The following is a 25,674-nucleotide window of genomic DNA, read 5'->3' as shown; positions in this document are numbered from 1 at the left end:
TTATCAAGGAAGGTGCTCAACTTAAGAGCTTTACATACCCCAGGGAAGGAAGGGTTACCGTTACAAAAATGTAACAGCACCAAATTAGGTAAGCCTTTCACAGAAAACATCAGAGCCTAGAATATGGGGGCACCCGTGAAAAGTTCCTCTAGCGTACATTTAATCGCGCAAGGGATATGAATATAACAAGCTCCCCCCTTTGATCTACCAGCATGGGACTTGGAAGCAGGAACAAACAAAATGTCTTTTAGCCCTCCAAAAAACAGTTGGATACCTCCCAAGATTCTTGCAGGCAAATCACCCTGAATCCTCTGATTTAGCTCAACCAGTTAGGATCCTTAAAATTAGCCGCAGGCCCAGCAACGTTCCAACTGATGAAATTCAGGAAATTACCGTTTGAGTTGAGTGGAATCAAAGAGCACAATTCATCAGGAATATTGATAAGAACGGTGGAGCCATCCATGTAATCCGACCCCAGCAGTCGATCACAAGAATCCAGTGCGGTCAGCAGGGCAAATCTGTTAAAAACTGCCACCTGGAAAGACTCTGGGCGCTGACCACCTAACCCAGACCATAATGTATTCAGCGTAGGAAGTACTGCTGCTCAGACCGAGGTGACTTGGGTCAATAGAAAAAAAAAAAAAAAGCAGAGTGGGAGAGCCAGGATCGAGGTATGAGGCATATTTCCTAAGGGCGAGCCCAAGGATGCAAAAATTCTGCCAGCTGAAAAAGGGTTATTATAATGAATAATACAATCACCCGCTAGAGTTTTAGCCTCATCCCTAATCCAGTGGACCCTCCTTACCAAATTAATCCTGCCAGCATCCTGTGTGCCCAGAGGAGAATTTATACCCAGCCAGTGCAAAACTTTCCTTTTTAGTTGATCATAATCTTTAGAGACCCTAAACCCCAATGTGGGGACATTGCCCAGCACCACCACATATGGAGCAGACTCGGGAAGCAGGTTAATAGTGACCTTATCCGTAAAGTCCTTCCTTGTGCAGGCTCCTTCGAGTAAGCCTTGAGGGTCAGCCCGATCAGGGCCTGACTTTGGGCCTGCCCCTGCACTGGGGCCAGTTGAGCTCGGCTACTATTCCCATCGAGCTGGATAGGTATAGATGGGCTGGGGGATCTGCCACAGGTATCGTACCCACCCCTGATGACTGAATACCCTCTGCTGTGGCGCCAAGGTGGATTTAAGATGGCGGAGTGGAGATGGAGCCCATTATAGTTAGAGGATCTTCTGACAGGTATCCCAATAGGTGACCAGCTGCTGCATTAATCGAAAGCTTAGCTTCGATTGCGCTCAGCTGCGAGTGGATCGCTGACAGTTTATTGTCCAAAATGTTAGTTGTCTTGGCTAAAAAGCTTCCATTAGGGACCCAAATTTGTCCTCAACCCCACTCCCGCCATCCACCCCCGTATTACCATTGCCCTTGATGTTAATATTCAATTCAAAGAAGAGGTCACACAGCGTTGCTTGGTGTTACCGCTAGGCTCCACTCTTTTTCTCTTTTCCCTTTCGCACCTCCTCTCTATATATTGACCTCCTGGATTTCCAGCTCTAAGGGAAAAGTACGATTGTGAGGCTGCGAGGGAGACAGGGGATCATCTACATGGGAAAGGGTTGCATGCCCCGTCCATGACGACTGAAAGTGCCACCGACCGAGAGTTAGGTTCCAAGGGGGTGGGAAAGGAAATACTTTGACGTAGGGTAGCCAGTTCAACAGATGGAGAAATGGAGAGGCGATGTTCTGCCAGCTTGATCTCTTGGCTGAGAACACCCACTGCTTCCAGGGAAGTAGGGGTGTATGACTTGTTAGCATTGGTAGGACGTCTCTGTTTGCCCATGATGACAATTAAGGGAAGGGGGAGCTGATAAGATTGTTGACAGGGGGATGGTGCAGCACAGCCTCCTACAGGCAAAGATGGGCCTGGAGTTTGCCCAGGCACACGTGTCCTGCGCAACGGGATCAGCTGTAACGTGATGATGTACGCAGCCCCGCCCCCTTCCACTGCAGACATCAAAGGATGCTCTGGGACTCGGAGTCCCTCCGGTAACTGCCACCAAAGTTGCAGCTGGATCAGCTGCAGTGCTTTGTAACGCAGTGATGTGGGCAGCCCCACCCTCTTCCACCGCAGATGTTCAAGGATGCTTCTGGGACTCGTAGTCCCTCAGATAACTGCCGCCAAAGTCCAGGAAGATGTCCCATTGAACATTCACCATGCTATCGATTCTGTGGAGGTGATACCTGTTATGCAAATAGAAAAACACATGGTAAATTATTGATTGTGTGCTGTGGTTTGCAGAGTTGCATGTTGATGTGTGACCTTTGAGATTATTGTAAATGCCAGATGCAATATAATACTAGACACTGGCTTGGCAACATGCTAAAGATTGGCACAGTGACGGAATCCTTTGACAACTTGAACAAATCATGAAGAACAGTAAATCGCATTCGAAATTTTCCCCAGTAGTCAAAAACCATGAAAGACTCGCACTGAACTCTAGTTCACTACAGAAATGTCTCATTAGTATGTAGGTGAGCAAATATGATTCTATAAATGTGGAAGTTGTTGAAGGCAGTTTGTGACAGTTTTCCATCAGTTCAGTTTCTGAGCTTTGGAACTTGCCTTTGAGCACATACCTAGAAGTGATATTTGCCATACACAGCGTCATAAAGTGTTTGTGGTGAAATACACGTTGCATTTGGATCAAGCTATTTATTAAACATTGCACATTGTTGGGTGTTGCTCTTTAAATTGCAATTCTACAGAAGCATCTCAAAGTAACAATTTTCTTAGTCAAACTTAGTTACCATGTTGTTTTTCAGTACTTGGGTCCAAGCCACAAACTTAATAGCCATTTTACAGCAATGTGTTCCTATGGTGTAATTTCTCCCTACTTCCTTTGAAAGCGCATACGCATACTGTTATAAATCCCTCACTTTCTTTTAATCTTACTGTTACATCAGGGGAAAACTTCATTGCCTCCGTGCTGCCAGACTATGGAGCTATGATCAGTCACCTCAGGGTTTACCTTCCAACCTGCAGTGCTGTTGCTGAGGAAACGAGTGTGGTTCATAGAGGGTATTCTATGAGGATAAGTCTGAAAGAGGCCCTACGTAGCATGCCTCTAAATTACGAGCTACCCAACCTCTATATGCGCAAAGGAATCGTCATGGTCATTAGCAACAATTTCTTGGTTTCTACTCTTTCTCCAGCTGCTGACTCAGTCAATAGCATTCTTCTACACCTCAGCACCACCTCCAACATTCCAACGAGGACATCACAGAGTCTTTAGGTCTGACTAGCACTAGAGTACATAGCACAACAGAAATCATATGCATCTTGCAGATGAACAGATAAAAGCCTTGGTAAAAGCACTTATAATCTGTAAACAAGAAAATGTTGTTTTGTATCCTGTTGGCATTAAATGGTACTGAAAACACTGTATAGTGAATCTACATCACCTATGCTCAAATAGTCATTATATGGCTTATAACAATAGTTCTTTGTTTACACTCCCAAGCAGAATAAAAGAAAGAAATCCAGAGGCAAAGCAAAAAAAGGACAGCAAGAGGAAGAGACAAAAGATGAATTTGAAGAGGATACTGGAGTGGCCCTGATCCATGGAATGGACAAAATGAAGTTATGTGCAGGGGATGCACAACACAGTACATATCTTGCCTCTATGACCGTTCCCTCAAGCAGCACATATTTAACTGCAGGAAAGGAGCACTCCTCATCACAGTATTGGAAAAGGGTCAGTAGCAGTGATTCGGAGTACTCTGACACAGAAGTTGGAATTCAGAACAAAATTAGGTTTGTATTTATTGTTTTGAATCATTTGAGAAATAAATAGATTTTGTGCAGAAGCAGATGTGGTAATGTCAAAATATGCCAACACTTCAACACTTGCCTATTAATTGTACCTCTTTTGAGAATTAGAAGCCCACTATATTGAGTATGCTTTGTTGTCAGAAATGCACTTTTATGCAATTAACTATAGTAGCCGGTTCGAAATTTTATTTCTGAGCTGTGTTGTCTTTCACGTATCTCCACATTTTTCCAGAGATTTAGGTCCATAGGCAAGCTTTTGAACTGCATCAAGTTCCTTAGGAAGATATACCTTCGCCCAAGTAATCTAACAATGAAGGTGAAATCAATGGGAGTCTGGATAGAGAATAGTCGGAAATTGCAAGAAAGTACAGATTTTCTCCTTCTACTGATTTTAAATTCCTTTCAGTAATTTTAGTTATCCTAGAAAACCACAATTCTAATCTCCACATAGTTAATATGGTGCTTTGAAATGCAACTCCATTTGATGTGCAATTGTTTTTTTTTTTTTTTACGATCACCTATTTTGCCCTGTGAAATAATGTTTTTAGTGGGGAAAATGCAGTTGGTCTGTGATACAATCTCCTTATCCCCAGGTGGTATTAAACACACTTTCTTTCCTTTTAAGATCTTATCAGGCCAGAGTTCGGCAATCTGCTTTATCTTGCTTCCTCTCAACTATCAAGTCCATCGAGAAAAGAATTTTGTATGGTTACTGGTCTGCCTTTGTGCCTGATACACCTGGGATTGGAAGCCCCCAGTCAGTTTCCTTGATGACCATCGCTTTAAAAGATCCCTATCCAAAGGTAATGCATATTGTGGTGTGTTAAAAACAAAAAGATGCTTGAAGTTTGGGACCCTATATTTTATAATCAAAACAAGATGGGTAAAGTTACAGGGATGTCCATATAATCATTACATTTTCAGTGTATATAAATTATGGAGTCCCACTCAGCTTCATATTGAAGTAATTTTTTCTGCTGCAAGAGTGGCTGTGGAATAATGCATTATTTAGAACTACAACCCACTTTCTAGAAAGAATCTTTTGCAACCCACCTAGCTCTAATAGACATGAGGTGAGCAATTTTTTAAATGTAATTAAAGCATTGTGTGCTAGCACACATCATTTACAGACAACCCATTTTCCATTGAAATGGGCACTAAAACACCTTCCTGAATATTCGAAGATTGTTGGGCATAATAGGAGACACCCCCAAGAATGCACAGGAGGAAATGGTGCTCTCATTAGACATAGAAAAGGCCTTTGATACGCTCGAGTGGGACTTCCTGTTGGCCACGATGGCCCGTATGGGAATAGGCCCTAACTATATCCGCTGGGTTCGGACATTGTACTCTAGCCCGAACGCGAGGGTGAAATCAGGCGGGGTGATTTCTGATAGTTTCCCGATCTTTAGGGGGACACGGCAGGGATGCCCCTTATCCCCGCTACTGTTTGCCATAGCAATGGAACCATTAGCGGCAAAAGTTCGCCTCATGGAGCATGAATGGGGAATTATTAGGAACGGGGTACATCACACGATTTCACTATATGCAGATGATGCGTTGATATATATCAGGAACGGCTGTGCAGCTATCCCATCTGTAATATCTTTATTGGCTGAATTCAGAGGCCTATCTGGCCTTGTGGTAAACTGGGAGAAGTCGTGTGTCTTTCCCCTGGTAAAAAGGGCTCCTAATAATCCTGATCCCCCAGAGACAGGACATCTTAAGTGGTGCCCTACAACATTTAAATACTTAGGGATAAACATATATCATGCCACGGAAGACTTAAGAGATGGGAACCTGGGGAAGGCGCTAACATCTATAAAAGGCTCCCTACAATTCTGGAACAAACTCCCTCTCTCGCCACCCGGCAAGGTGGCGATTGCTAATATGTTGATTCTACCTAGGCTTTTATATTACTTCGCGGCCCTACTGATAATTATTCCCAAGAGATTCTTCAGCAATCTAAACACAGCATTGCTGCAGCTCATTTGGGGAGGTGGCAGAGCGCGAGTGGCGCTACCCACACTACAATGTCCGCTGGACAACGGTGGCCTAGGAACTCCGAATTTTGAAAAATACTATGCAGCCGCACAACTTCAATGGGTCCAATATTGGATCCACAGACCAGGGCAAGCGGAACCTACGAGCTTAGAGCCTCGGCGGAACGGGACTCCCCTTTTAAATTGGCTGTCGACGAAGCCCCCCAAAGTGGCACTGGTCAACCCACTGCTTGCAGCTGCGTACGCGTGCTGGGCCAGATACGTGCAAAAAAGAGCAGATAAGCTCCCATACTCTCCACACGTACCGCTGAATTACCTATTAGTGGGGAACGCAGCCAGAATGCAAGCTGCAAAGCAGTGGAACGAAGCAGGAATACTGACCGTAGGGGATTGCTACGAAGACGGTAAACTAATGACGTTCGAGGCCCTTCAGGCCCTCACGGAAATAAATCCGGGACAGTTCCTGACATATCATGCCATATGTCACGAAATCAGGAAAATTTGGGGAATGGGCACCTCGGAACCAGAGATCTCCCCTGTGCTTCACCAGCTTCTACAACACAGCGATCAAACTAAAACAATATCCAATCTATATAGAATCCTCAACAAGACCCCTGATACACAGACAGGGAAAACATGGGGTAGATGGAACGCAGTACTCCCCACCCCGATCCCACTGGAAGACTGGCCCAAGGCCCTATCCCACATCAGAGGTGTGTCAAGGAATCCCAGATTTAGATATACCCAATTCAATTACACGCATCAAACATATCTCTCCCCAGCCAGAATAAAGCGCATGTTCCCTGATGCAGCATCAATGTGCCCCAGATGCAGATTGCCGTCAGCATCCTTTTTCCACATGGTATGGGATTGCCCGAATATACAAACGGCCTGGGCGGAGGTGGTAGAGGAGGTATCTGGGCTTACGGGACTGGCACTGGTAGCAGACCCCGGGTCCTGCCTGTTGGGACTTAGGAAGAGACCAAAAAAACAAAGACATTTACATAAATTTATAGACCTGGCCTTTTTAATGTATAAAAGGTTAATAGCAATGCATTGGAAAGCCTCTATGGCTCCCGATCTGAAATCCTGGCACTCTCTAATAACACGCTGGGCGCGCACTGAGTATCAGGTACTAAAAAGAATGGTGCGTGAAGGCGGCAACACACAGTTTGCTCTACATGGGAGGATATGGTAACAAAGCTGGAGGCCAAAAACGATGAAAAGCCTCCTTAAATTGGGGCGCGTGTATTCGCAACAACCACAGCATAAATTCACCTGCACCCCTCATCACGGGAACAGAATTCATAAGACACCCAGACAACACAGTGCACATGCATCATATCCGCCCATCTCTCTAGTAATAAATGCCCACTAAGACTATGTCACCACAGTGGTATTGCGGCGCGGGGAGCAGAAAACCAGGGGAGCCACTCGCATACACTAACCTAGTTGATGCCCCTCCCCTCAGACACTCAGGGAACCCATGCACGTAAAGCAAGGTCCACACTGGTCTCAAACGAATGCCTTTATAAAATAAACAGTGAAGGATAAACCTAGGGAGGGTGCAGCCAGGAATGATATTGCAAGACCAGAAGCGTTCCGTGAAGTGCATAGAGGGGTTGTGTGTATTTGGTTCAAGACTTAGATAATTAACCATTGTTTTGGTTTATCCTGTGGTTGCAAACTGAACAATTTGTATCATATTTCGAAATATAAAACCAATAAATATATTTAAAAAAAAAAAAAAAAACACTTTAAAGTCCTAATTTCCCTTGAATGGTATCTGTTAACAAATTGATGCTGTATCACTGGTCTCTGAAACTTAATAAATTCTCTTCCCAGCGTTAAAAAAAAAAAAGAAATGGGCACTAAATTTGCAGTCACAGTTTTACTGATAAAACTATATATCTTTGAAAATCTGGTTTCACTGAAAAGTTATCATTAGTGTGTCTGGATTTCTTTTGATTCTTTCAAAATCTTTGTTTCCATTGCACCTCAGAATTAGAAAAAAGTGTGCTTCATTTTTGCTTTCTTAATAGGTGATATATTCTGAAATGTGTACAATTCATTACAGGCAGTTCTGTTGTGTGCTGCAAAAAAAAAAAAAATTCATACAGCCTTTCCTTTCACACTCCATGTACCCCAGCAAGACTGTCACCTAGTTCACACATTAATACTCCTCTTACCTTGAAGTCAGAGAAATAAAAGTAAACACGAGTCATCATGTTAAATAAGCATCACTCTGTTATGAGACACAGCCTATCATTTGACCTTTTTCTTTGAAGCATGACCCGTGACAAGAAAAATACAAATTGTAAAGACATCTTTATTTTTTACTCTTTCGTGACCCACTAGAGATTGGCTGGTGACGTACAAATGGGTTGCAACCCAAAGTTTGGAAAACAGTACACTAGAGAAAGGAAAATGTTACTCATCAGTAACCATTTTTTTGCAGCCAGCCCTTTTGCACTTTCACATTCTACACACTCTCCTGGCATCAAATTTTGGGTTCAGAATATCACTAGGTATTTTTCTAAAGTCATTCCACAACAGTGCTAAAATTGCAGTAGTGCATTACCTCAAGAGGAGGACCATAAGACAAATTCCATTTATGAGCGGGAAGCATCATCCTTAAAAACTCAACTTAGTTATGTTGTACATTTATTGTTCATTCTCTAAATAGAATGTAATGACTACAAAAAAGCAGGCTATTGCAAAGTCAAAGGGTTTTGTCTATCTGTAGAGAAGCCTGGGGGGACTAAAATGAATACTGTGATACTGAGAGTTTCAACCCATTTCCATTAGGCAGCATAGCAGGCCTTTGCACTTCCTACTTCTCTCACTCTCTCTCTCTCTCTCTCTCTCTCTCTCTCTCTCTCTCTCTCTCTCTCTCTCTCTCTCTCTCTCTCTCTCTCTCACTCTCTCACTCTCTCACTCTCTCTCTCACTCACTCTCTCTCTCACTCTCTCACTCTCTCTCTCTCACTCTTTCTCTCTCTCTCTCTCTCTCTCTCTCTCTCTCTCTCTCTCTCTCTCTCTCTCTCTCTCTCTTTCTCTCTTTCTCTCTTTCTCTCTCTCTGTATATACATATGTATAAATCTTTTTATACACCTGCCGACCCCACAACACAGTGACTGCCACAGTTTCACAAGCAGGAGCATTTTTTTCTTTGCTAATAAGTTTGGTGCCACTTGACGAATGTTCACAAAACTTTCCCAGAAAAGGTTCATCCACCCCAACACCTTCATAGAAAGTTTCAAGGTGTTCCGTTCCATTAAGCAGCGGCCATTAAAAAGGGTAGGGTTCCAAAACGTGTTCTTCCCATGTCAATTCCCACAGGAATTTTGGGAAGCGATACACAAAAAAATTGAACAATGGCTGAGCAGAATTACACCTTATTTGGCAGAAAGGTAGATCTTTACCAAGGAATTTTGCTTTTTTGTGCTTTAATGTAAATCCATTCAATTGTTTTTGAAAAATCAAGGTTCAAAATTTTGTGGTATGTGGTGTTTTGGTCCCGCAAGACTCTGGCGGTACTGCAAATTTAAAAAATAAAGCGTACTGTTTGGCTGAGAAGGTTTTATTCTCGGTCAGTCCCACAGGAATGAGCAATCTGAACAGAAATGTGTGTGCCATTTCAGGGCTTGATCATTAAGTCCCTTTGTCGTGAGTTAATTAAAACTCCAACAAAAAATACCCAAGGGCAAAGTAGGATTACCCTGGCTATTTGGGCCAAAATATTTTTTAAAGTGCTACAGGTCCTGCGATATGCTGCTCGCCCCCGCATGGCACCACAGAATCTTGTGGGAACCGTGGTACCACAAAACCACACACACATCAGCAAAAAAAATAATAATAATTATAGAAAAATAAAGTGGGATTTTGTTTCTGTGGGTGGTAGGTCGTCTGTAGGGGGTTGACAACTGAGGAGATTGGGTTCAGGGATGTCGGCTTTCACGGCAGGGTGTTGGCAGCCTCCATACCGCTCATGGCCTAAAGCTATGCTCTGAGGGAGTTGGGTAAATATGATGAAGATGAAAACAAGGAAATTCACTGAAAAAGGTTTAACATGAGGTTATAGTTTGGTATGTTAATACGATTTTACTTTACATTTTAAAGAAACTCAGAAATTCACAAAAGAAAAGCCAGAGTGCTCTCTCAATAATATAAAATCTAATGTTAAAATCTGAAATCCACCATTCGTGCTTCACTGACCTAACTAAAACTTGTGCCCTCACCATGCACTGCTAATGAACTCTTGTATTGCATCACTCATGACAGATTAAATGACATCATTGGTGACATCTCATGTTACATCATTGACATCATCACTGAGCACATCGCTGATTACATGATCCAACAGATATGATACTGTGCTAAAAGGTTCTTGTAGTATTCAGCAAGGTACATGTAGTATCAATATTCCATAACATCTATGGAACTAATGGGTATATCCTTTTGCAACAACTGAGCATGAAGCATATATGTGTAATCACCCATATTAAGATATTGTGCTCTTTCTGTATTGGTATTGGGGGGTGTAAGAAATATTGTGGCTCTTTAGACAGTAATGACATCAGCAACTTATAAAACTGTGAATGTCGGTAAAAAATTTAGTTTGGTTATTGTTTACCTTAATGTGAAGTGTCTATGAACTATCTCATCTGACATAATTTTAAGTCAAGAGCTTCACTTTTACATATTAGCCAGTTATAAGGGCGTGCACTATCAGGCCTTATTGCCAACCCTCCTTAGTATGTAAAAATGCCTCGCACGCGTTCTTAAAATGACCAGAATAGTGTACACCATTTTAACAACATTTAAAATGATACTGGGATTTGAACCACTTGTGAGTCCACCCATACATTATATATTGTACAGCAATTCTGTCGCCAAGTGTTTACTGAAATTTTGAATATAAGTATCTGCTCCTTATAAATCTCCAGTTTTTATTGAAGTTGTCTGTAGCACTGCATGACCACTCCTTAACGTCAAGTTTTAGTTTTTATCACGTTTTTAGTAACAGACCTTTGAATTAAGGGAGAACCTATTAGAAACATACGCCTGCAGCTCACACTAATTGTGCTTAGTTTCTACTTTGCTTTAATGAACTTCTGCTTGCTCTTGCAAATTTACTGTTAGCTAAAGTGTGCACCATATAACTTTAACCATACTAAGGGGGTCATTATGAACCCCAGCGGTTCTGACCGCCATGCCGGCGGCGGGTGCAAAGACCGCCACATGTATGGCTGTCTGAACCGCCATATAATCAACACAGTGAGGGCCGTCTATGGCGGCCCTCCTCCACCGCCAGGATGCCGCTGTCAGGCAGCCTGACGGTGGAGGGAACCATTGCCCCTCGGATAATGATCCCTTCTGCCACCAGCCTTTCCCTGGCGGGTTCCCCTGCCAGGAAAAGGCTGGCGGAAGGGGTGCATTTGGCATGGGCATTGCAGGGGCCCATATGCAGTGCCCGTCGTGCAGGTCACTGCCTGATTTACGGGCAGTGATCTGCGCGGCGGGTGCAGCTGCACCCATCACACACCAGCATTGGCCGTGGCTCTATTTGGAGCCGCTGTCAATGTTACGGCCCTTTTCCCCGCTGGGCCGTAAACACTGTTTCCGCCTGCCAGCCCAGCAGGGAAAACATTATGCGGCCGGCGGTAGAGTAGTCGCACTGGTGGTCTTCTATTGACCGCCAGCGCAGATGAGGGCCTAAATGAGACTTGTCTCAAATACTACATAGTTCTCCATTGGCGGAGGAGTCACATGGATGAAGTCATCAGTGATGTAATTTAGCATATCATGGTGATGTAAAACGTGAGGTCATAAGCAGTTTGTTGAAGGTGCAAGTCATAGTTAGGTCAGCAAAGTGAAATTTCGTTTTTTTCAAACTTTTTTTTTATTATTAGAAGAGCTAATTATAACGTCATATTAACCCAGTGGTTCCCAAACTTTTTCGACCCTCAGCGTCTTTGACCTATTAGTTATTGGCCGCAGCTCTTCACTATGTTGCTTTTTTGGGCGGGTGGGTGAGGGGGGTGTAAGCTCGACCTCCGGAGCTTACATCCATTTTTCTCCATGATAATAATTGGGATGAAGCTGTTGAAGACATTATAATCATATACGGCCTGAAAGCCTAAAAACATAACCCATTGCCCCATAATTATTTCCACAAATCTAAGACCACGCCCACAGGGACCTCCCGTCTAGTCTTGTACAGGTCTAGTCCACAGGCTTAAGAAGTAGAAGCCAACAGAGTCCTTTCCGTGGCTTTTCAGATAGCTGTCCAACTAGTCCTGCCTCCTTTTAAATATGTAATCTTCTCATGGTCATCATTGTTTACTTTGTAATAAGTGTACTGTAAATACTGTACTGCTTACTGTCCCTGACGAGGCATTGCAATGCTTTTTCTAGTGGGCAGTAAAACCCTGGGTTAATGGATTAAAATGGAAACGCTCACAGCCTACATTTATCAGTAGCCATCGATGTATGTGCCTTGCAGCTTCCACCATCGATAGGACATGGAGTACTTTGCTGCATTGCAGCCCCCACCTTCCAGACAGTACATGTAATGAGGAAAAAAAACGACATTTACCAAAATGCAGCATGTTGCTCCTGAAAGCCCCCAGCTGGCACAGTTTTGGTCTCACACTACTCTTGATTACTGAACTACTTGGCCATTACCTTGCCCTTCTGTTCATGGTGGTCACAGATCTTCTGGGATAGGTCCTGGCGAGAACTGCTGCTGAATATCTTGATGTTTGGCATCCTCGGCCCACGTTCGCTTGAAATACTGGGAGAGTTGTCTAACCAACCAGCGTGGCAGGGCCCCCTTTATGCACTGGCCAAGCGTTGCTACCCCGTTGCCAGTTTAACAGCTGCGGCGTCTCCAGGGAGGGCACTACATAGTGATGTTGCTGAAAGGCCTCAAGCTACCTACTATCATAAGTCTCCCATCTGACCTGCCGGCAGATTTCATGATGCATCAGCATGGCTAAGGGATGATGATTTGTTGTCATACATTTCTACGTCAAAGAGCCATTCTAAACACTGTTGTCACAATTTAATTTAGCTGTAACTGTGTTGAACAAGGGCTGAGGAATTCCCCTTTCACAGAGGATACTGTTTCACTTGCCCACACCCAACATTGCCAGTGTGTTTACGATGCGGTCTAGTGTTTTAGAAATCCTTGAAGTCTATGGAGAGGATAAACACTATTAAAGCCTTGAAAGCTACCTCAGGGAAGACCAATCAACATTGCTTAATGGCAAGCAACAAAACACTGCAGCACTTGTAGGCCACAGCATCCGTTATTCTGTGTCCGGCAGAGTGCAGCGCCAAGGTTGGGTCCTGGGGGAAGGTACTTGACTTTGGAGTGTGGTTGGCCGGCTGAGTGACTGTCACATACTGGGTGGGAAGGAATAGAGGGGGGAGGATAGGAGAGAATGACTGGAGTAGGGTGCATGTTGACTTCGCAACTGTGGTGGATTTTGGGAGAAAGAATAAAGGTGAGGTGACAGGACACACCGGAAGAGGTGGGTGCTTTGAATTGCCAGACACAAGTGTTGCATGTAGAACACTGATGTTACAGAGAGCCAGAACTCTACTGGAATTTTCAGAGTTGGTACGAATAGAATTACATTTCCCCACATGTTGCCAAAAATGCATTCAACCTGTTGCTGGGGCACCACTGTAGTTCTATGTAAGAGATATCCGTGTAGCACTAGATTGCTATCAGCAAGGCCTTGAACCGGTTACTAATTCCAGGCCCTTGCAACGCTTCAGGCACGCACTCAAAATAATGTCCAAACCAAAAGTGCAATATGTTCAAGGGGCAGAGACACTAAAATCACATAATATAAAGTATTACTGAGGTTCTTGCAGAATTTCTTTGTCATAAGGTGTACAATCCATAATGACAAGTCCTCCTCCCTTAGCTAAAGGTTTTATAACGGAGGATATTTTGTGAGAGTGCATTGAGTGCTTGTGTCTCAATCAAGGATGTTAGTCTGAAAGTCGGTCTTTTTTGTGTAGGGTATATCATATAACTAAGGTAGTGCATCTAACAAAGCAGTCCTAGTTACACTTCTTTGTCAAAGCCTTTTTAGAGAACTCCCTCAAACGTTGTTATCCCACTCAGTATACTGGGTAGCACCCCTATGCATGTTGGCCCCATTGTCAAATTGTTTTTGTGTTCGAAGAATATTTGCATGCACTTAATTTCTACTGAAGTCATATCTGCCAACACACCTGACTCAGCGAGATGACTCACAATTTCTTAAAACGAAGACAGCTTTATTTTAGCTGAACACTGCCTAAAAGTGCCTCCAATGCAAGTCAAATAAATTCCCCTGATTTTTTTATTTTTTCAAAGTCTCTCTTTCTTGTTTCCAAATGTTGGCATTACGCGTATGGTGTTTTAATGGCCTGTGACCAGGGAGAGCAGACATAGCTGAAAATGTATGTGTACCAGAAGAAATGTGCACTGGAACGGCCTATGGTTCAAGCACACATGTCAATACTTGATAACACTTAGTGAGTTAAAGAGACAGGGTGACTTTACTTTCCTCGTAACTTGCATTGGTGTAAAATGCATTCGGAAAAATACTAAACTATCAGCAAGTCAAACAAAATAAATCGGACGTCTTCCGCTTAGTTTGGGAGTGTTGGAACGCGGGGATCCAGTGAACTATCGAGGTCGCCTCCCTCGACATGCCATCAATTACACACTAGGTTTCCAGTTTTAGGCATGTCACTTACAAATCATAGACATCATGCATTTAAGTCTAATTAGTTTAACTGAAGCTAACTAACCCTTCCACATTAAATGCATAAGTGATTCCCAAACGTGTGTTTTAAAGCTTACTGGGGTGCCGTTGCACACAGATTGGGAACTACTCTTTTAACCTGTCGATGTGAATATTGATTTATATATATATGTTTTTTTATTGAGCGTTCCTTTGATGAACTTGGTCGTCTTGTCGAGCCAGAAATAAATTGTCAGGACACTAATACTCTTTCTACATCCAAAACAAACACAACACTGAAGCCCTCATTATGACTTTGGCGGTCCACGGAGCAGACTGCCATTTCATGAGCACAGGATAAAACCAAGAGAGTACAGCAACGTCGCTGCTCAAACTGCCACTGCGGACAGACCACTGCAGCCGGCGGCAGGCACTTTTAGTCCAGCAGTGAGGCTGTTTCCCACGACCCAATTACGAGGCTACACACCTCCAGGATTTCCTGGCAAAAACAAATCACACAAAAGGGAACACTCACCTTCAGGAACACAGGCACATCTGCAGGTGCCATGGCATGCGAATTGCAAATCTTCTCAATGCTCCTGCTGGCTATTGAACTCCAGGAGCAGTGACGGCGATAAAGACGCCATCCGTAAGTACACCCGCCTAGCACACACTGGAGGGAAGGATATTAGTACACACACACGGCACAGCAAGCCATGCCCAAACACAAACGCAAACAAACACCTGTACCAACACACACACATATACACACACACACACACACACACTCACTCACTCTCTCTCTCTCTCTCTCTCTCTCTCCCTCCCCCTCCCTCCCCTTCTTATATACACCACACATACATGTGGAAGGAATATATATATATGAACAACATAGGCAACAAATTAAACAATGTACAATGGGGTCCCAGTCCATTGTGCCTCTTGCACACTGGGCGCAGAATGAGGGCCCAACTTGACTCCTGACTGAAAACTGCTGCCCTACACTTGGCAGGGGCAACAATGGGGCATGCAGGCACCTCATGGTGGGTGGGGGGGAGTGTAGGGGTGGTGGTTTGGATTTTGAGGGTGGGTCCTTAGGTTTGGAAGGGGGTGGGGAGTTTGAGCTTGGACTTTGATTTGGGTGGAGTGGGTCTGGGTCTGGCTTTGGGAGCGGTGACAGCTGACTTGGTGGAGGCGAAAGTCTTAGGTGGGGAGGGGCAGGGTGACGGCCAGGAGAGGACTGGGAGGTGGAAGGCAGAGATGTGCGGAGGGTAACAGTTTGCTTTGGGGGGGCAGGGACAAGGTCACTGGTGGGGAACAGGGCAAATTCTCATAGGCACGGGGACTGTCATGGGAATAAGGAATGGGAGTGGAGGTAGAGGGGGTGGTTGTGAGGAGACTTACGTGGAGGTGATTTGGATCCGTGTGTGTGCTGCATGACTGTTGGGTGGGTGACTGTGGGTGTTTAGATGTACCTGGAGATGCAGGGGGGATGTGTGAATGTATGTTGTGGTGGTGTCTTCAGATAGGGTGGGTGTGCTGCATGTTGGGGTGTTGACAGTTGTTCTGAGTGCGCATGTGATGTATGGGGTGCTTGTGTGCGGGTCTGATGTGACAGTGGCAGTGAGGGCACTGCAGGTGTGAGTGGTGTAGTGGCTCTGAGGGTGGTGATGGTGGGGGAGTCAGTGTAGGAAGTGGGGGAAGTCAGTGTAGGGAGTGGATGTTGACATGTCTGCAGCTGAATGTTGTGTGTGTGTGTGTGCGCATGCATGGCAGTGGTGGTGTTTGTGGTGCTTATGACTGTCCTTGCGTACCGTGTCTGATGTGAATCTATGTGGGTCAGGAAATGTGCCTTGGATGGGTAAGGGGAGACGGATGTGGGAATGGGAGCAAGTAGTTGGAGGAGGGACGGAAGGAGGAGGGACACTGGCTGCGTCAATGAGGATGCCAGAACCTGAAATGATCTATGCAGGCGAGCCAGGGCACCGTTAATGCCTTCCAGGAACGCATTGGACTGCTGGATGGCATTCACAATGGTTTACTGTCCCACAGAGATGGACCTCAGGAGGTCAATAACCTCCTTATTGAGGGCATCAGGGCTGACTGGGGTGGGGGCAGAGGTACCTGTGATGAAGGAGATTCCCACCCTCCTGGGTGAGCAGGCACGGGCAACTGGGTGGGGAGCTAAAGGGAGGGCAGTGCTGGAAAGGGGAGTGGCGAACAAGGATGTTACTGGAGTGGTCCCAGATGGGTCTGCCACCGCCAGGGAGCCGTCATCTGAGAAGGAATCTGATGATGGTGTGGTCAATCCTGTCTCCCCCTGGCACTCCCCTCGCCCTCTGTCCCACTGGTGCCCTTGGCTTTGCTGGAGTCAGCCTCTTGGGTCCCGTGGGCTGCAGATTCCCCACTTGCTGGTGTCCCTTCTCCTTCGCCAGCTGATTACGATGCACACAAAGACAGAGGAGGAAAGGGAAGAAGGGTGGGAGAGAGAGAGACAGGGTGCAATGAGTCAATGCCAGTACAACAGTCACACAGTGTAACATCATCATCATCATCATCATCATCTGCTGCCATGCCATGCCATCACCTATACATGCTACAACAGAGGGGCACCATGGGCCAGACTACAGCAATGCTGATCTGTACTGCTGATAGTGCTACAATTGTACACATGTACTCAATGTGACTCGCACTAGTCACACATGTCCAGTACTTGCCAACTTCATGTGGCTGTTTAGGGAAACAAAACCTTTACACCTGTATCAACTGAATCCTGCATGGGTAGGTAGCATGCCCACTAAGCCAGTGAGATCTACAACACTGACATCTTGCCCCACTGTGCCTGACTACACGTACAGTACAGGGCAGCAGAACGAGGACTTATCTCATCTCCCCAGGCTCAGTTTAGGGAAAACACAGATGACAATGCCCTGACACCTCAGGCGAACTGATGATGGTGGCAGGAGCTGGCTACTAGAACATGTTTGTGGATTACCATATTCATTACTCATTGGATGTGCTTGCCCTCATAAGGCACTAACTGAATGGAATTGGCACACATTTGTGATACAAATCTTGGCAGGATGACTGTAGGAAGTTGGCTCTGTATGCTCTATTTCAAAGTAAGGAATAGTATGCACAGAGTCCAAGGGTTCCCCTTAGAGGTAAGATAGTGGCAAAAAGAGATAATACTAATGCTCTATTTTGTGGTAGTGTGGTCGAGCAGTAGGCTTATCAAAGGAGTAGTGTTAAGCATTTGTTGTACATACACAAGCAATTAATGAGGAACACACACTCAAAGACAATTCCAGGCCAATAGGTTTTTGTATAGAAAAATATCTTTTCATAGTTTATTTTAAGAACCACAGGTTCAAATTTTACATGTAATACTTAGAATGAAAGGTATTGCAGGTAGGTACTTTAGGAAATTTGAATAATCACAATAACATATATATGTTTCAAATAAATCACATATAGCTATTTTAAAACTAGACACACTGCAATTTTCACAGTTCCTAGGGGGAGTAAGAGTTAGTTAGTTTTTGCAGGTAAGTAAACCACCTACGGGGTTTGGGTCCAAAGTAGCCCACCGTTGGGGGTTCAGAGCAACCCGAAAGTTACCACACCAGCAGCTCAGGGCCGGTCAGGTGCAGAGGTCAAAGTGGTGCCCAAAACGCATAGGCTTCAATGCAGAAGGGGGTGCCCCGGTTCCAGTCTGCCAGCAGGTAAGTACCCGCGTCTTCGGAGGGCAGACCAGGGGAGTTTTGTAGGGCACTGGGGGGGACACAAGTCAGCACAGAAAGTACACCCTCAGCAGCACGGGGGCGGCCGGGTGCAGTGTGCAAACACGCGTCGGGTTTCCAATGTAAATCAATGGGAGACCAAGGGGTCTCTTCAGCGATGCAGGCTGGCAAGGGGGGGGGCTCCTCGGGGTAGCCACCACCTGGACAAGGGAGAGGGCCTCCTGGGGGTCACTCCTGCACTGGAGTTCGGATCCTTCAGGTCCTGGGGGCTGCGGGTGCAGAGTCTTTACCAGCCGTCGGGATCTGGGAAGCAGGCAGTCGCGGTCAGGGGGAGCCTCGGGATTCCCTCTGCAGGCATCGCTGTGGGTGCTCAGGGGGCACATCTCTGGCTACTCACAGTCTCGTAGTTGCCGGGGAGTCCTCCCTGAAGTGTTTCTCCACAAGTCGAGCCGGGGGCGTCGGGTGCAGAGTAGCAAGTTTCACGCTTCCGGCGGGAAACGCAGTTGTTTTAAAGTTGCTCCTTTGAAACAAAGTTACAGTCTTGGGTGAACAGGGCAACTGTCCTCGGGAATTTCTTGGTCCTTCTAGAGCAGGGCAGTCCTCTGAGGATTCAGAGGTCGCTGGTCCTGGGGAAAGCGTCGCTGGAGCATTGTCTTTAGAAGTGGGGAGACAGGCCGGTAGAGCTGGGGCCAAAGCAGTTGGTGTCTCCGTCTTCTCTGCAGGGTTTTTCAGCTCAGCAGTCCTCTTCTTCTTAGGTTGCAGGAATCTGAGTTCCTAGGTTCAGGGGAGCCCCTAAATACAGAATTTAGGGGTGTGTTTAGGTCTGGGAGGGCAGTAGCCAATGGCTACTAGCCCTGAGGGTGGCTACACCCTCTTTGTGCCTCCTCCCAAGGGGAGGGGGTCACATTCCTATCCCTATTGGGGGAATCCTCCATCTGCAAGATGGAGGATTTCTAAAAGTCAGAGTCATCTCAGCTCAGGACACCTTAGGGGCTTTCCTGACTGGCCAGTGACTCCTCCTTGTTTTTCTCATTATCTCCTCCGGCCTTGCCGCCAAAAGTGGGGCCGTGGCCGGAGGGGGCGGGCAACTCCACTAGCTGGAATGCCCTGGGGTGCTGTAACAAAGGGGGTGAGCCTTTGAGGCTCACCGCCAGGTTTTACAGTTCCTGCAAGGGGGGAGGTGATAAGCATCTCCACCCAGTACAGGCTTTGTTACTAGCCACAGAGTGACAAAGGCACTCTCCCCATGTGGCCAGCAACATGTCTCGAGTGTGGAAGGCTGCTAAAACCAGTCAGCCTACACGGGTAGTTGGTTAAGGTTTCAGGGGGCACCTCTAAGGTGCCCTCTGGGGTGTATGTTACAATAAAATGTACATTGGCATCAGTGTGCATTTATTGTGCTGAGAAGTTTGATACCAAACTTCCCAGTTTTCAGTGTAGCCATTATGGTGCTGTGGAGTTCGTGTTTGACAGACTCCCAGACCATATACTCTTATGGCTACCCTGCACTTACAATGTCTAAGGTTTGGCTTAGACACTGTAGGGGCACAGTGCTCATGCACTTGTGCCCTCACCTATGGTGTAGTGCACCCTGCCTTAGGGCTGTAAGGCCTGCTAGAGGGGTGACTTATCTATACTGCATAGGCAGTGTGAGGTTGGCATGGCACCCTGAGGGGAGTGCCATGTCGACTTACTCGTTTTGTCCTCACCAGCACACACAAGCTGGCAAGCAGTGTGTCTGTGCTGAGTGAGGGGTCCCCAGGGTGGCATAAGACATGCTGCAGCCCTTAAAGACCTTCCCTGGCATCAGGGCCCTTGGTACCAGTTACAAGGGACTTACCTGGATGCCAGGATGTGCCAATTGTGTAAACAAAAGTACAGGTTAGGGAAAGAACACTGGTGCTGGGGCCTGGTTAGCAGGCCTCAGCACACTTTCAAATCATAACTTGGCATCAGCAAAGGCAAAAAGTCAGGGGGTAACCATGCCAAGGAGGCATTTCCTTACAGACAGCCAATACTCTAATTAGAAATCCTCCATCTTGCAGATGGAGGATTCCCCCAATACGGATAGGAATGTGCCCCTCCTCCCCTCAGGGAGGAGGCACAAAGAGGGTGTAGCCACCCTTGGGGCTAGTAGCCATTGGCTACTAACCCCCAGACCTAAACACACCTCTAAATCGAGTATTTAGTGGCTCCCAGAACACAGCAAGATAGATTCCTGCAACCTAAGAAGAAGAGGACTGCTGAACTGAAAAACCTGCAGAGAAGATGGAGACACCAACTGCTTTGGCCCCAGGTCCACCGGCCTGTCTCCTCACTTCTAAAGACACTGCTCCAGCGACGCGTTCCCAGGGTCCAGCAACCTCTGAAGCCTCAGAGGACTACCCTGCATCTAGAAGGACCAAGAACTCCCGAGGACAGCGGCTCTGTTCACCAAAGACTGCAACTTTGCAACAAAGAAGCAACTTTGGAACAACACACATTTCCAGCCGGAAGAATGAGACTTTGCACTCTGCACCCGACGCTCCTGGCTCAACTTGTGGAGAACAAACACAACAGGGAGGACTCCCCGGCGACTACGAGACCGTGAGTAGCCAGAGTTGACCCCCCTGAGTCCCCACAGCGACGCCTGCAGAGGGAATCCTGAGGCTCCCCCTGACCGCGACTGCCTGCTTCAAAGACCCGATGCCTGGTAAAGGCACTGTACCCGCAGCCCCCAGGACCTGACGGATCCGACCTCCAGTGCAGGAGCGACCCCCAGGTGGCCCTCTCCCTTGCCCAGGTGGTGGCTACCCTGAGGAGCTCCCCCCCCCCTTGCCTGCCTGCATCGCTGAAGAGACGCCTTGGTCTCCCATTGAATCCTATTGCGAACCTGACGCCTGTTTTCACACTGCACCCGGCCGCCCCCGTGCCGCTGAGGGTGTACTTTCTGCGCTGACTTGTGTCCCCCCCGGTGCCCTACTAAACCCTCCTGGTCTGCCCTCCGAAGACGCGAGTACTTACCTGCTGGCAGACTGGAACCGGGGCACCCCCTTCTCCTTCGACGCCTATATGTTTTGGGCACCACTTTGACCTCTGCACCAGACCGGCCCTGAGCTGCTGGTGTGGTAACTTTGGGGTTGCTCTGAACCCTCAACGGTGGGCTAACTTGGACCCAAACTTGAACCCCATAGGTGGTTTACTTACCTGCAAAAACTAACAAACACGTACCTCCCCCAGAAACTGTTGAAAATTGCACTGTCTAGTTTTAAAATAGCTATATGTCATTTATGTGAAAACTGTATATGCTATTTTGCTTATTCAAAGATCCTAAAGTTCCTAAGTGAAATACCTTTCATTTAAAGTATTACTTGTAAATCTTGAACCTGTGGTTCTTAAAATAAACTAAGAAAATATATTTTTCTATACAAAAACCTATTGGCCTGGAATTGTCTCTGAGTATGTGTTCCTCATTTATTGCCTGTGTGTGTACAACAAATGCTTAACACTGCCCTCTGATAAGCCCACTGCTCGACCACACTACCACAAAATAGAGCATTAGAATTATCTCTTTTTGCCACTATCTTACCTCTAAGGGGAACCCTTGGACTCTGTGCATGCTATTTCTTACTTCGAAATAGTACATACAGAGCCAACTTCCTACATTGGTGGATCAGCGGTGGGGTACAAGACTTTGCATTTGCTGGACTACTCAGCCAATACCTGATCACACAACTAAATTCCAAAAACTGTCATTAGAAACTGATTTGTGTTTGTCCCTGTTAGAAATTCTTTTAGAGTTTAAAAGTTTGAATTAAGTTCTAGACATAGTTTTAGATTCTTAAAAAGTATTCCAACTTTTAGAAACATAGGGGGTCATTCTGACCCTGGCGGTCATGGACCGCCAGGGCCAATGACCGCGGAAGCACCACCAACAGGCTGGCGGTGCTTCTGGGGCCATTCTGACCGCGGCGGTAAAGCTGCGGTCAGAACAGGGAAACCGGCGGTTTCCCGCCGGTTTTCCCCTGCCCCAAAGAATCCTCCATGGCGGCGCTGCTCGCAGCTCCGCCATGGGGATTCCGACCCCCCTTCCCGCCATCCTGGTGGTAAAAACCGCCAGGAACAGGATGGCGGGAACGGGTGTCGTGGGGCCCCTGCACTGCCCATGCCACAGGCATGGGCAGTGCAGGGGCCCCCTAACAGGGCCCCATAATGATGTTCAGTGTCTGCTTTGCAGACACTGAAAATCGCGACGGGTGCCACTGCACCCGTCGCACCCCTTCGACTCCGCCGGCTCCATTCGGAGCCAGCTTCATCGTAGAAGGGGGTTTCCCGCTGGGCCGGCGGGCGGCCTTCTGGCGGTCACCCAGCGGGAAAGCCAGAATGGCCGCTGCGGTCTTTTGACCGCGGTGCGGTCATTCGGCGGTTCCTGCTTGGCGGGCGGCGACCGCCGCCCGCCGAAGTAGGAATGACCCCCATAATGTCTTATGCAGAAGAGAATGTGATGGAACTCGACGTCACCCCTTACCTGAATCTTAGGATGTCAGAGTTAAGGTCTCTCTACAAAACAAAAAAGATTAGAACTGGTTCAAACCCTACCAAAATACAGCTCCAGGAGCTTTTGGCAGAGTTTGCCAAGAACAACCCCTCTGAGGATGACCTCCCAGAGGGGGAAGCTGGTGAATTGGAGGAATTCCCACCTCCAGTCCTAGTTAGGGAAGACAGGGCTCCTCAAACCCTGACTCCAACTGTGATAGTCAGAGATGCTGCTTCTCTCACAGGAGAGTCCAGCACCTCTGGAATGACTGAGGACAGCCTCAGTAAAGATGACCTACTGTTAGCCAGGATGGTCAAAAGATTGCCTTTAGAGAGACAACTCCTAGCCATAGAAAGGGAAAGACAAGAGATGGGTTTTGGTCCCATCCATGGTGGCAGCAACTTAAATAGGGTCAGAGATTCTCCTGACATGTTGAAAATCCCAAAAGGGATTGTAACTAAATATGAAGATGGTGATGACATCACCAAATGGTTCACAGCTTTTGAGAGGGCTTGTGCAACCAGGAAAGTAAACATATCTCACTGGGGTGCTCTCCTTTGGGAAATGTTCACTGGAAAGTGTAGGGATAGACTCCTCACACTCTCTGGAAAAGATGCAGAATCCTATGACCTCATGAAGGCTACCCTCATTGAGGGCTTTGGATTCTCCACTGAGGAGTATAGAATTAGGTTCAGGGGGGCTCAAACATCCTCGAGCCAGACCTGGGTTGATTTTGTTGACTACTCAGTAAAAACACTGGATGGTTGGATTCAAGGCAGTGGTGTAAATGATTATGATGGGCTGTACAATTTATTTGTGAAAGAACACCTGTTAAGTAATTGTTTCAAAACTGCATCAGGATCTGGTAGACCTAGGACCAATTTCTCCCCAAGAATTGGGAAAGAAGGCGGACCATTGGGTCAAGACTAGGGTGACCAAGACTTCCACAGGGGGTGACCAAAAGAAAGGGGTCACAAAGACTCCCCAGGGGAAGAGTGTTGAGACATCCAAAGGGAAAAATAGTAAAGAGTCTTCTATAGGGCCCCAAAAACCTGCTCAGGAGGGAGGGCCCAGAGCCTCTTCACAATCCAATTTTGGGTACAAGGGTAAAAACTTTGATCCCAAAAAGGCCTGGTGTCGTAGCTGTAATCAGCCAGGACACCAAACTGGAGACAAAGCCTGTCCCAAGAAAGGTTCCACTTCTAACTCTACTCCAGCTAACTCTGGAATGGCCAGTCTCCAAGTGGGATCAAAAGTGTGCCCAGAGCAAATCAGGGTTCACACTGAAGCTACATTAGTCTCTGATGGTAGAGTGGATTTAGCCACACTGGCTGCCTGGCCCCCTAATATGCAAAAATTCAGGCAGCAACTCTTAATTAGTGGGACAAGTGTAGAAGGCCTGAGGGATACAGGTGCCAGTGTCACCATGGTGACAGAGAAACTGGTTTCCCCTGGTCAATACCTGACTGGACATACTTATCCAGTCACCAACGCTGACAATCAGACTAAAGTACATCCCATGGCTATGGTAACTTTAGAGTGGGGAGGGGTCAATGGCCTGAAACAGGTGGTGGTCTCCTCAAATATCCTTGTAGACTGCTTGGAAATGACCTGGAGTCCTCAGCTTGGGCTGAGGTAGAACTCAAAACCTGTGCAGCCATGCTGGGTATCCCTGAACTGGTGTGTGTCAAGGCAAGGGCACAGTGCAAGGCTCAGGGTGAAAAAGAGGTGTTGGAGCCTGGAAAAAGGGCCCAACCCTCCAAGAGAAAAAGAAAGAAGACTGGGGAACCAGCTTCAACACACCAAGAAAAAGGAACCTCTTTTCCCAGGAAGAAGTTCTGCCCTCTGAGGGAACTGAGCCCATGGAGTTAGGACCTTATCAGGTTGAGCTCCGAGGCCCAGGGGGACCCTCAAGGGAACAGTTGTGTAAGGGGCAAGAAACCTGTCCCTCTCTTGAAGGCCTTAGGCAGCAAGCTGCTGAAGAGTCCAATGGCAAAATAACAGGAACACATAGAGTCTATTGGGAAGATGGACTCCTCTACACTGAGGCAAGAGATCCCAAACCTGGTGCCACTAGGAGAGTGGTAGTGCCTCAGGAGTTTAGGAAGTTCATTCTGACCTTAGCTCATGATATTCCTCTTGCTGGGCATTTGGGATAGAGCAAGACGTGGGAGAGATTAGTCAACCACTTCTATTGGCCCAACATGTCCCAGAAGGTCAAGGAGTTTTGTGTCTCCTGTGCCACCTGTCAAGCCAGTGGTAAGACAGGTGGACACCCAGAGGCCCCCCTCATTCCACTTCCAGTGGTGTGGGTCCCCTTTGAAAGAGTGGGCGTGGACATAGTGGGTCCACTTGAACCTCCCACAGCCTCAGGGAACCAATACATACTAGTAGTAGTGGATCATGCTACTAGATAACCTGAAGCAATTCCCCTTAGGTCGACTACTGCCCCTGCAGTAGCCAAAGCACTCATTGGTATTTTTACCAGAGTGGGATTTCCTAAGGAGGTGGTGTCTGACAGAGGTACCAACTTTATGTCAGCATACCTGAAACATATGTGGAATGAGTGTGGGGTGACTTACAAATTCACCACACCATACCATCCACAAACCAATGGTCTTGTTGAAAGGTTTAACAAGACATTGAAAGGCATGATCATGGTGCTCCCTGAAAAACTCAAAAGGAGATGGGATGTCCTCTTGCCATGTCTGCTTTTCGCCTACAGAGAGGTGCCTCAGAAGGGAGTAGGGTTTTCCCCCTTTGAACTTCTGTTTGGCCATCCTGTAAGGGAACCACTAGCTCTTGTAAAAGAAGGCT

At 46.7% G+C, this 25,674-nt stretch overlaps 1 protein-coding gene across 2 annotated transcripts in view; it reads left to right on the top strand.

The window, feature by feature from the left end:
• HEATR6 (HEAT repeat containing 6) overlaps window positions 1–25,674 on the top strand; it is a 249,963-nt gene that overhangs the window by 125,938 nt on the left and 98,351 nt on the right. The window contains exons 8-9 of one of the 2 annotated variants that reach the window (XM_069226594.1): window positions 3,536–3,825; window positions 4,469–4,646. In XM_069226594.1, coding sequence (XP_069082695.1) covers window positions 3,536–3,825; window positions 4,469–4,646 — 468 coding nt within the window. Of the gene's footprint in view, window positions 1–3,532; window positions 3,826–4,468; window positions 4,647–25,674 lie in introns of both variants that reach the window. The other variant, XM_069226593.1, reaches the window with a different exon arrangement.

The sequence above is a fragment of the Pleurodeles waltl genome, chromosome 3_2, assembly GCF_031143425.1.
Source record: "Pleurodeles waltl isolate 20211129_DDA chromosome 3_2, aPleWal1.hap1.20221129, whole genome shotgun sequence".
In the NCBI taxonomy this organism is placed as follows: Eukaryota; Metazoa; Chordata; class Amphibia; order Caudata; family Salamandridae; genus Pleurodeles; species Pleurodeles waltl.
The sequence above is the reverse complement of the archived record's forward strand: the minus strand, read 5'-3'. Positions and strand labels throughout refer to the sequence as shown.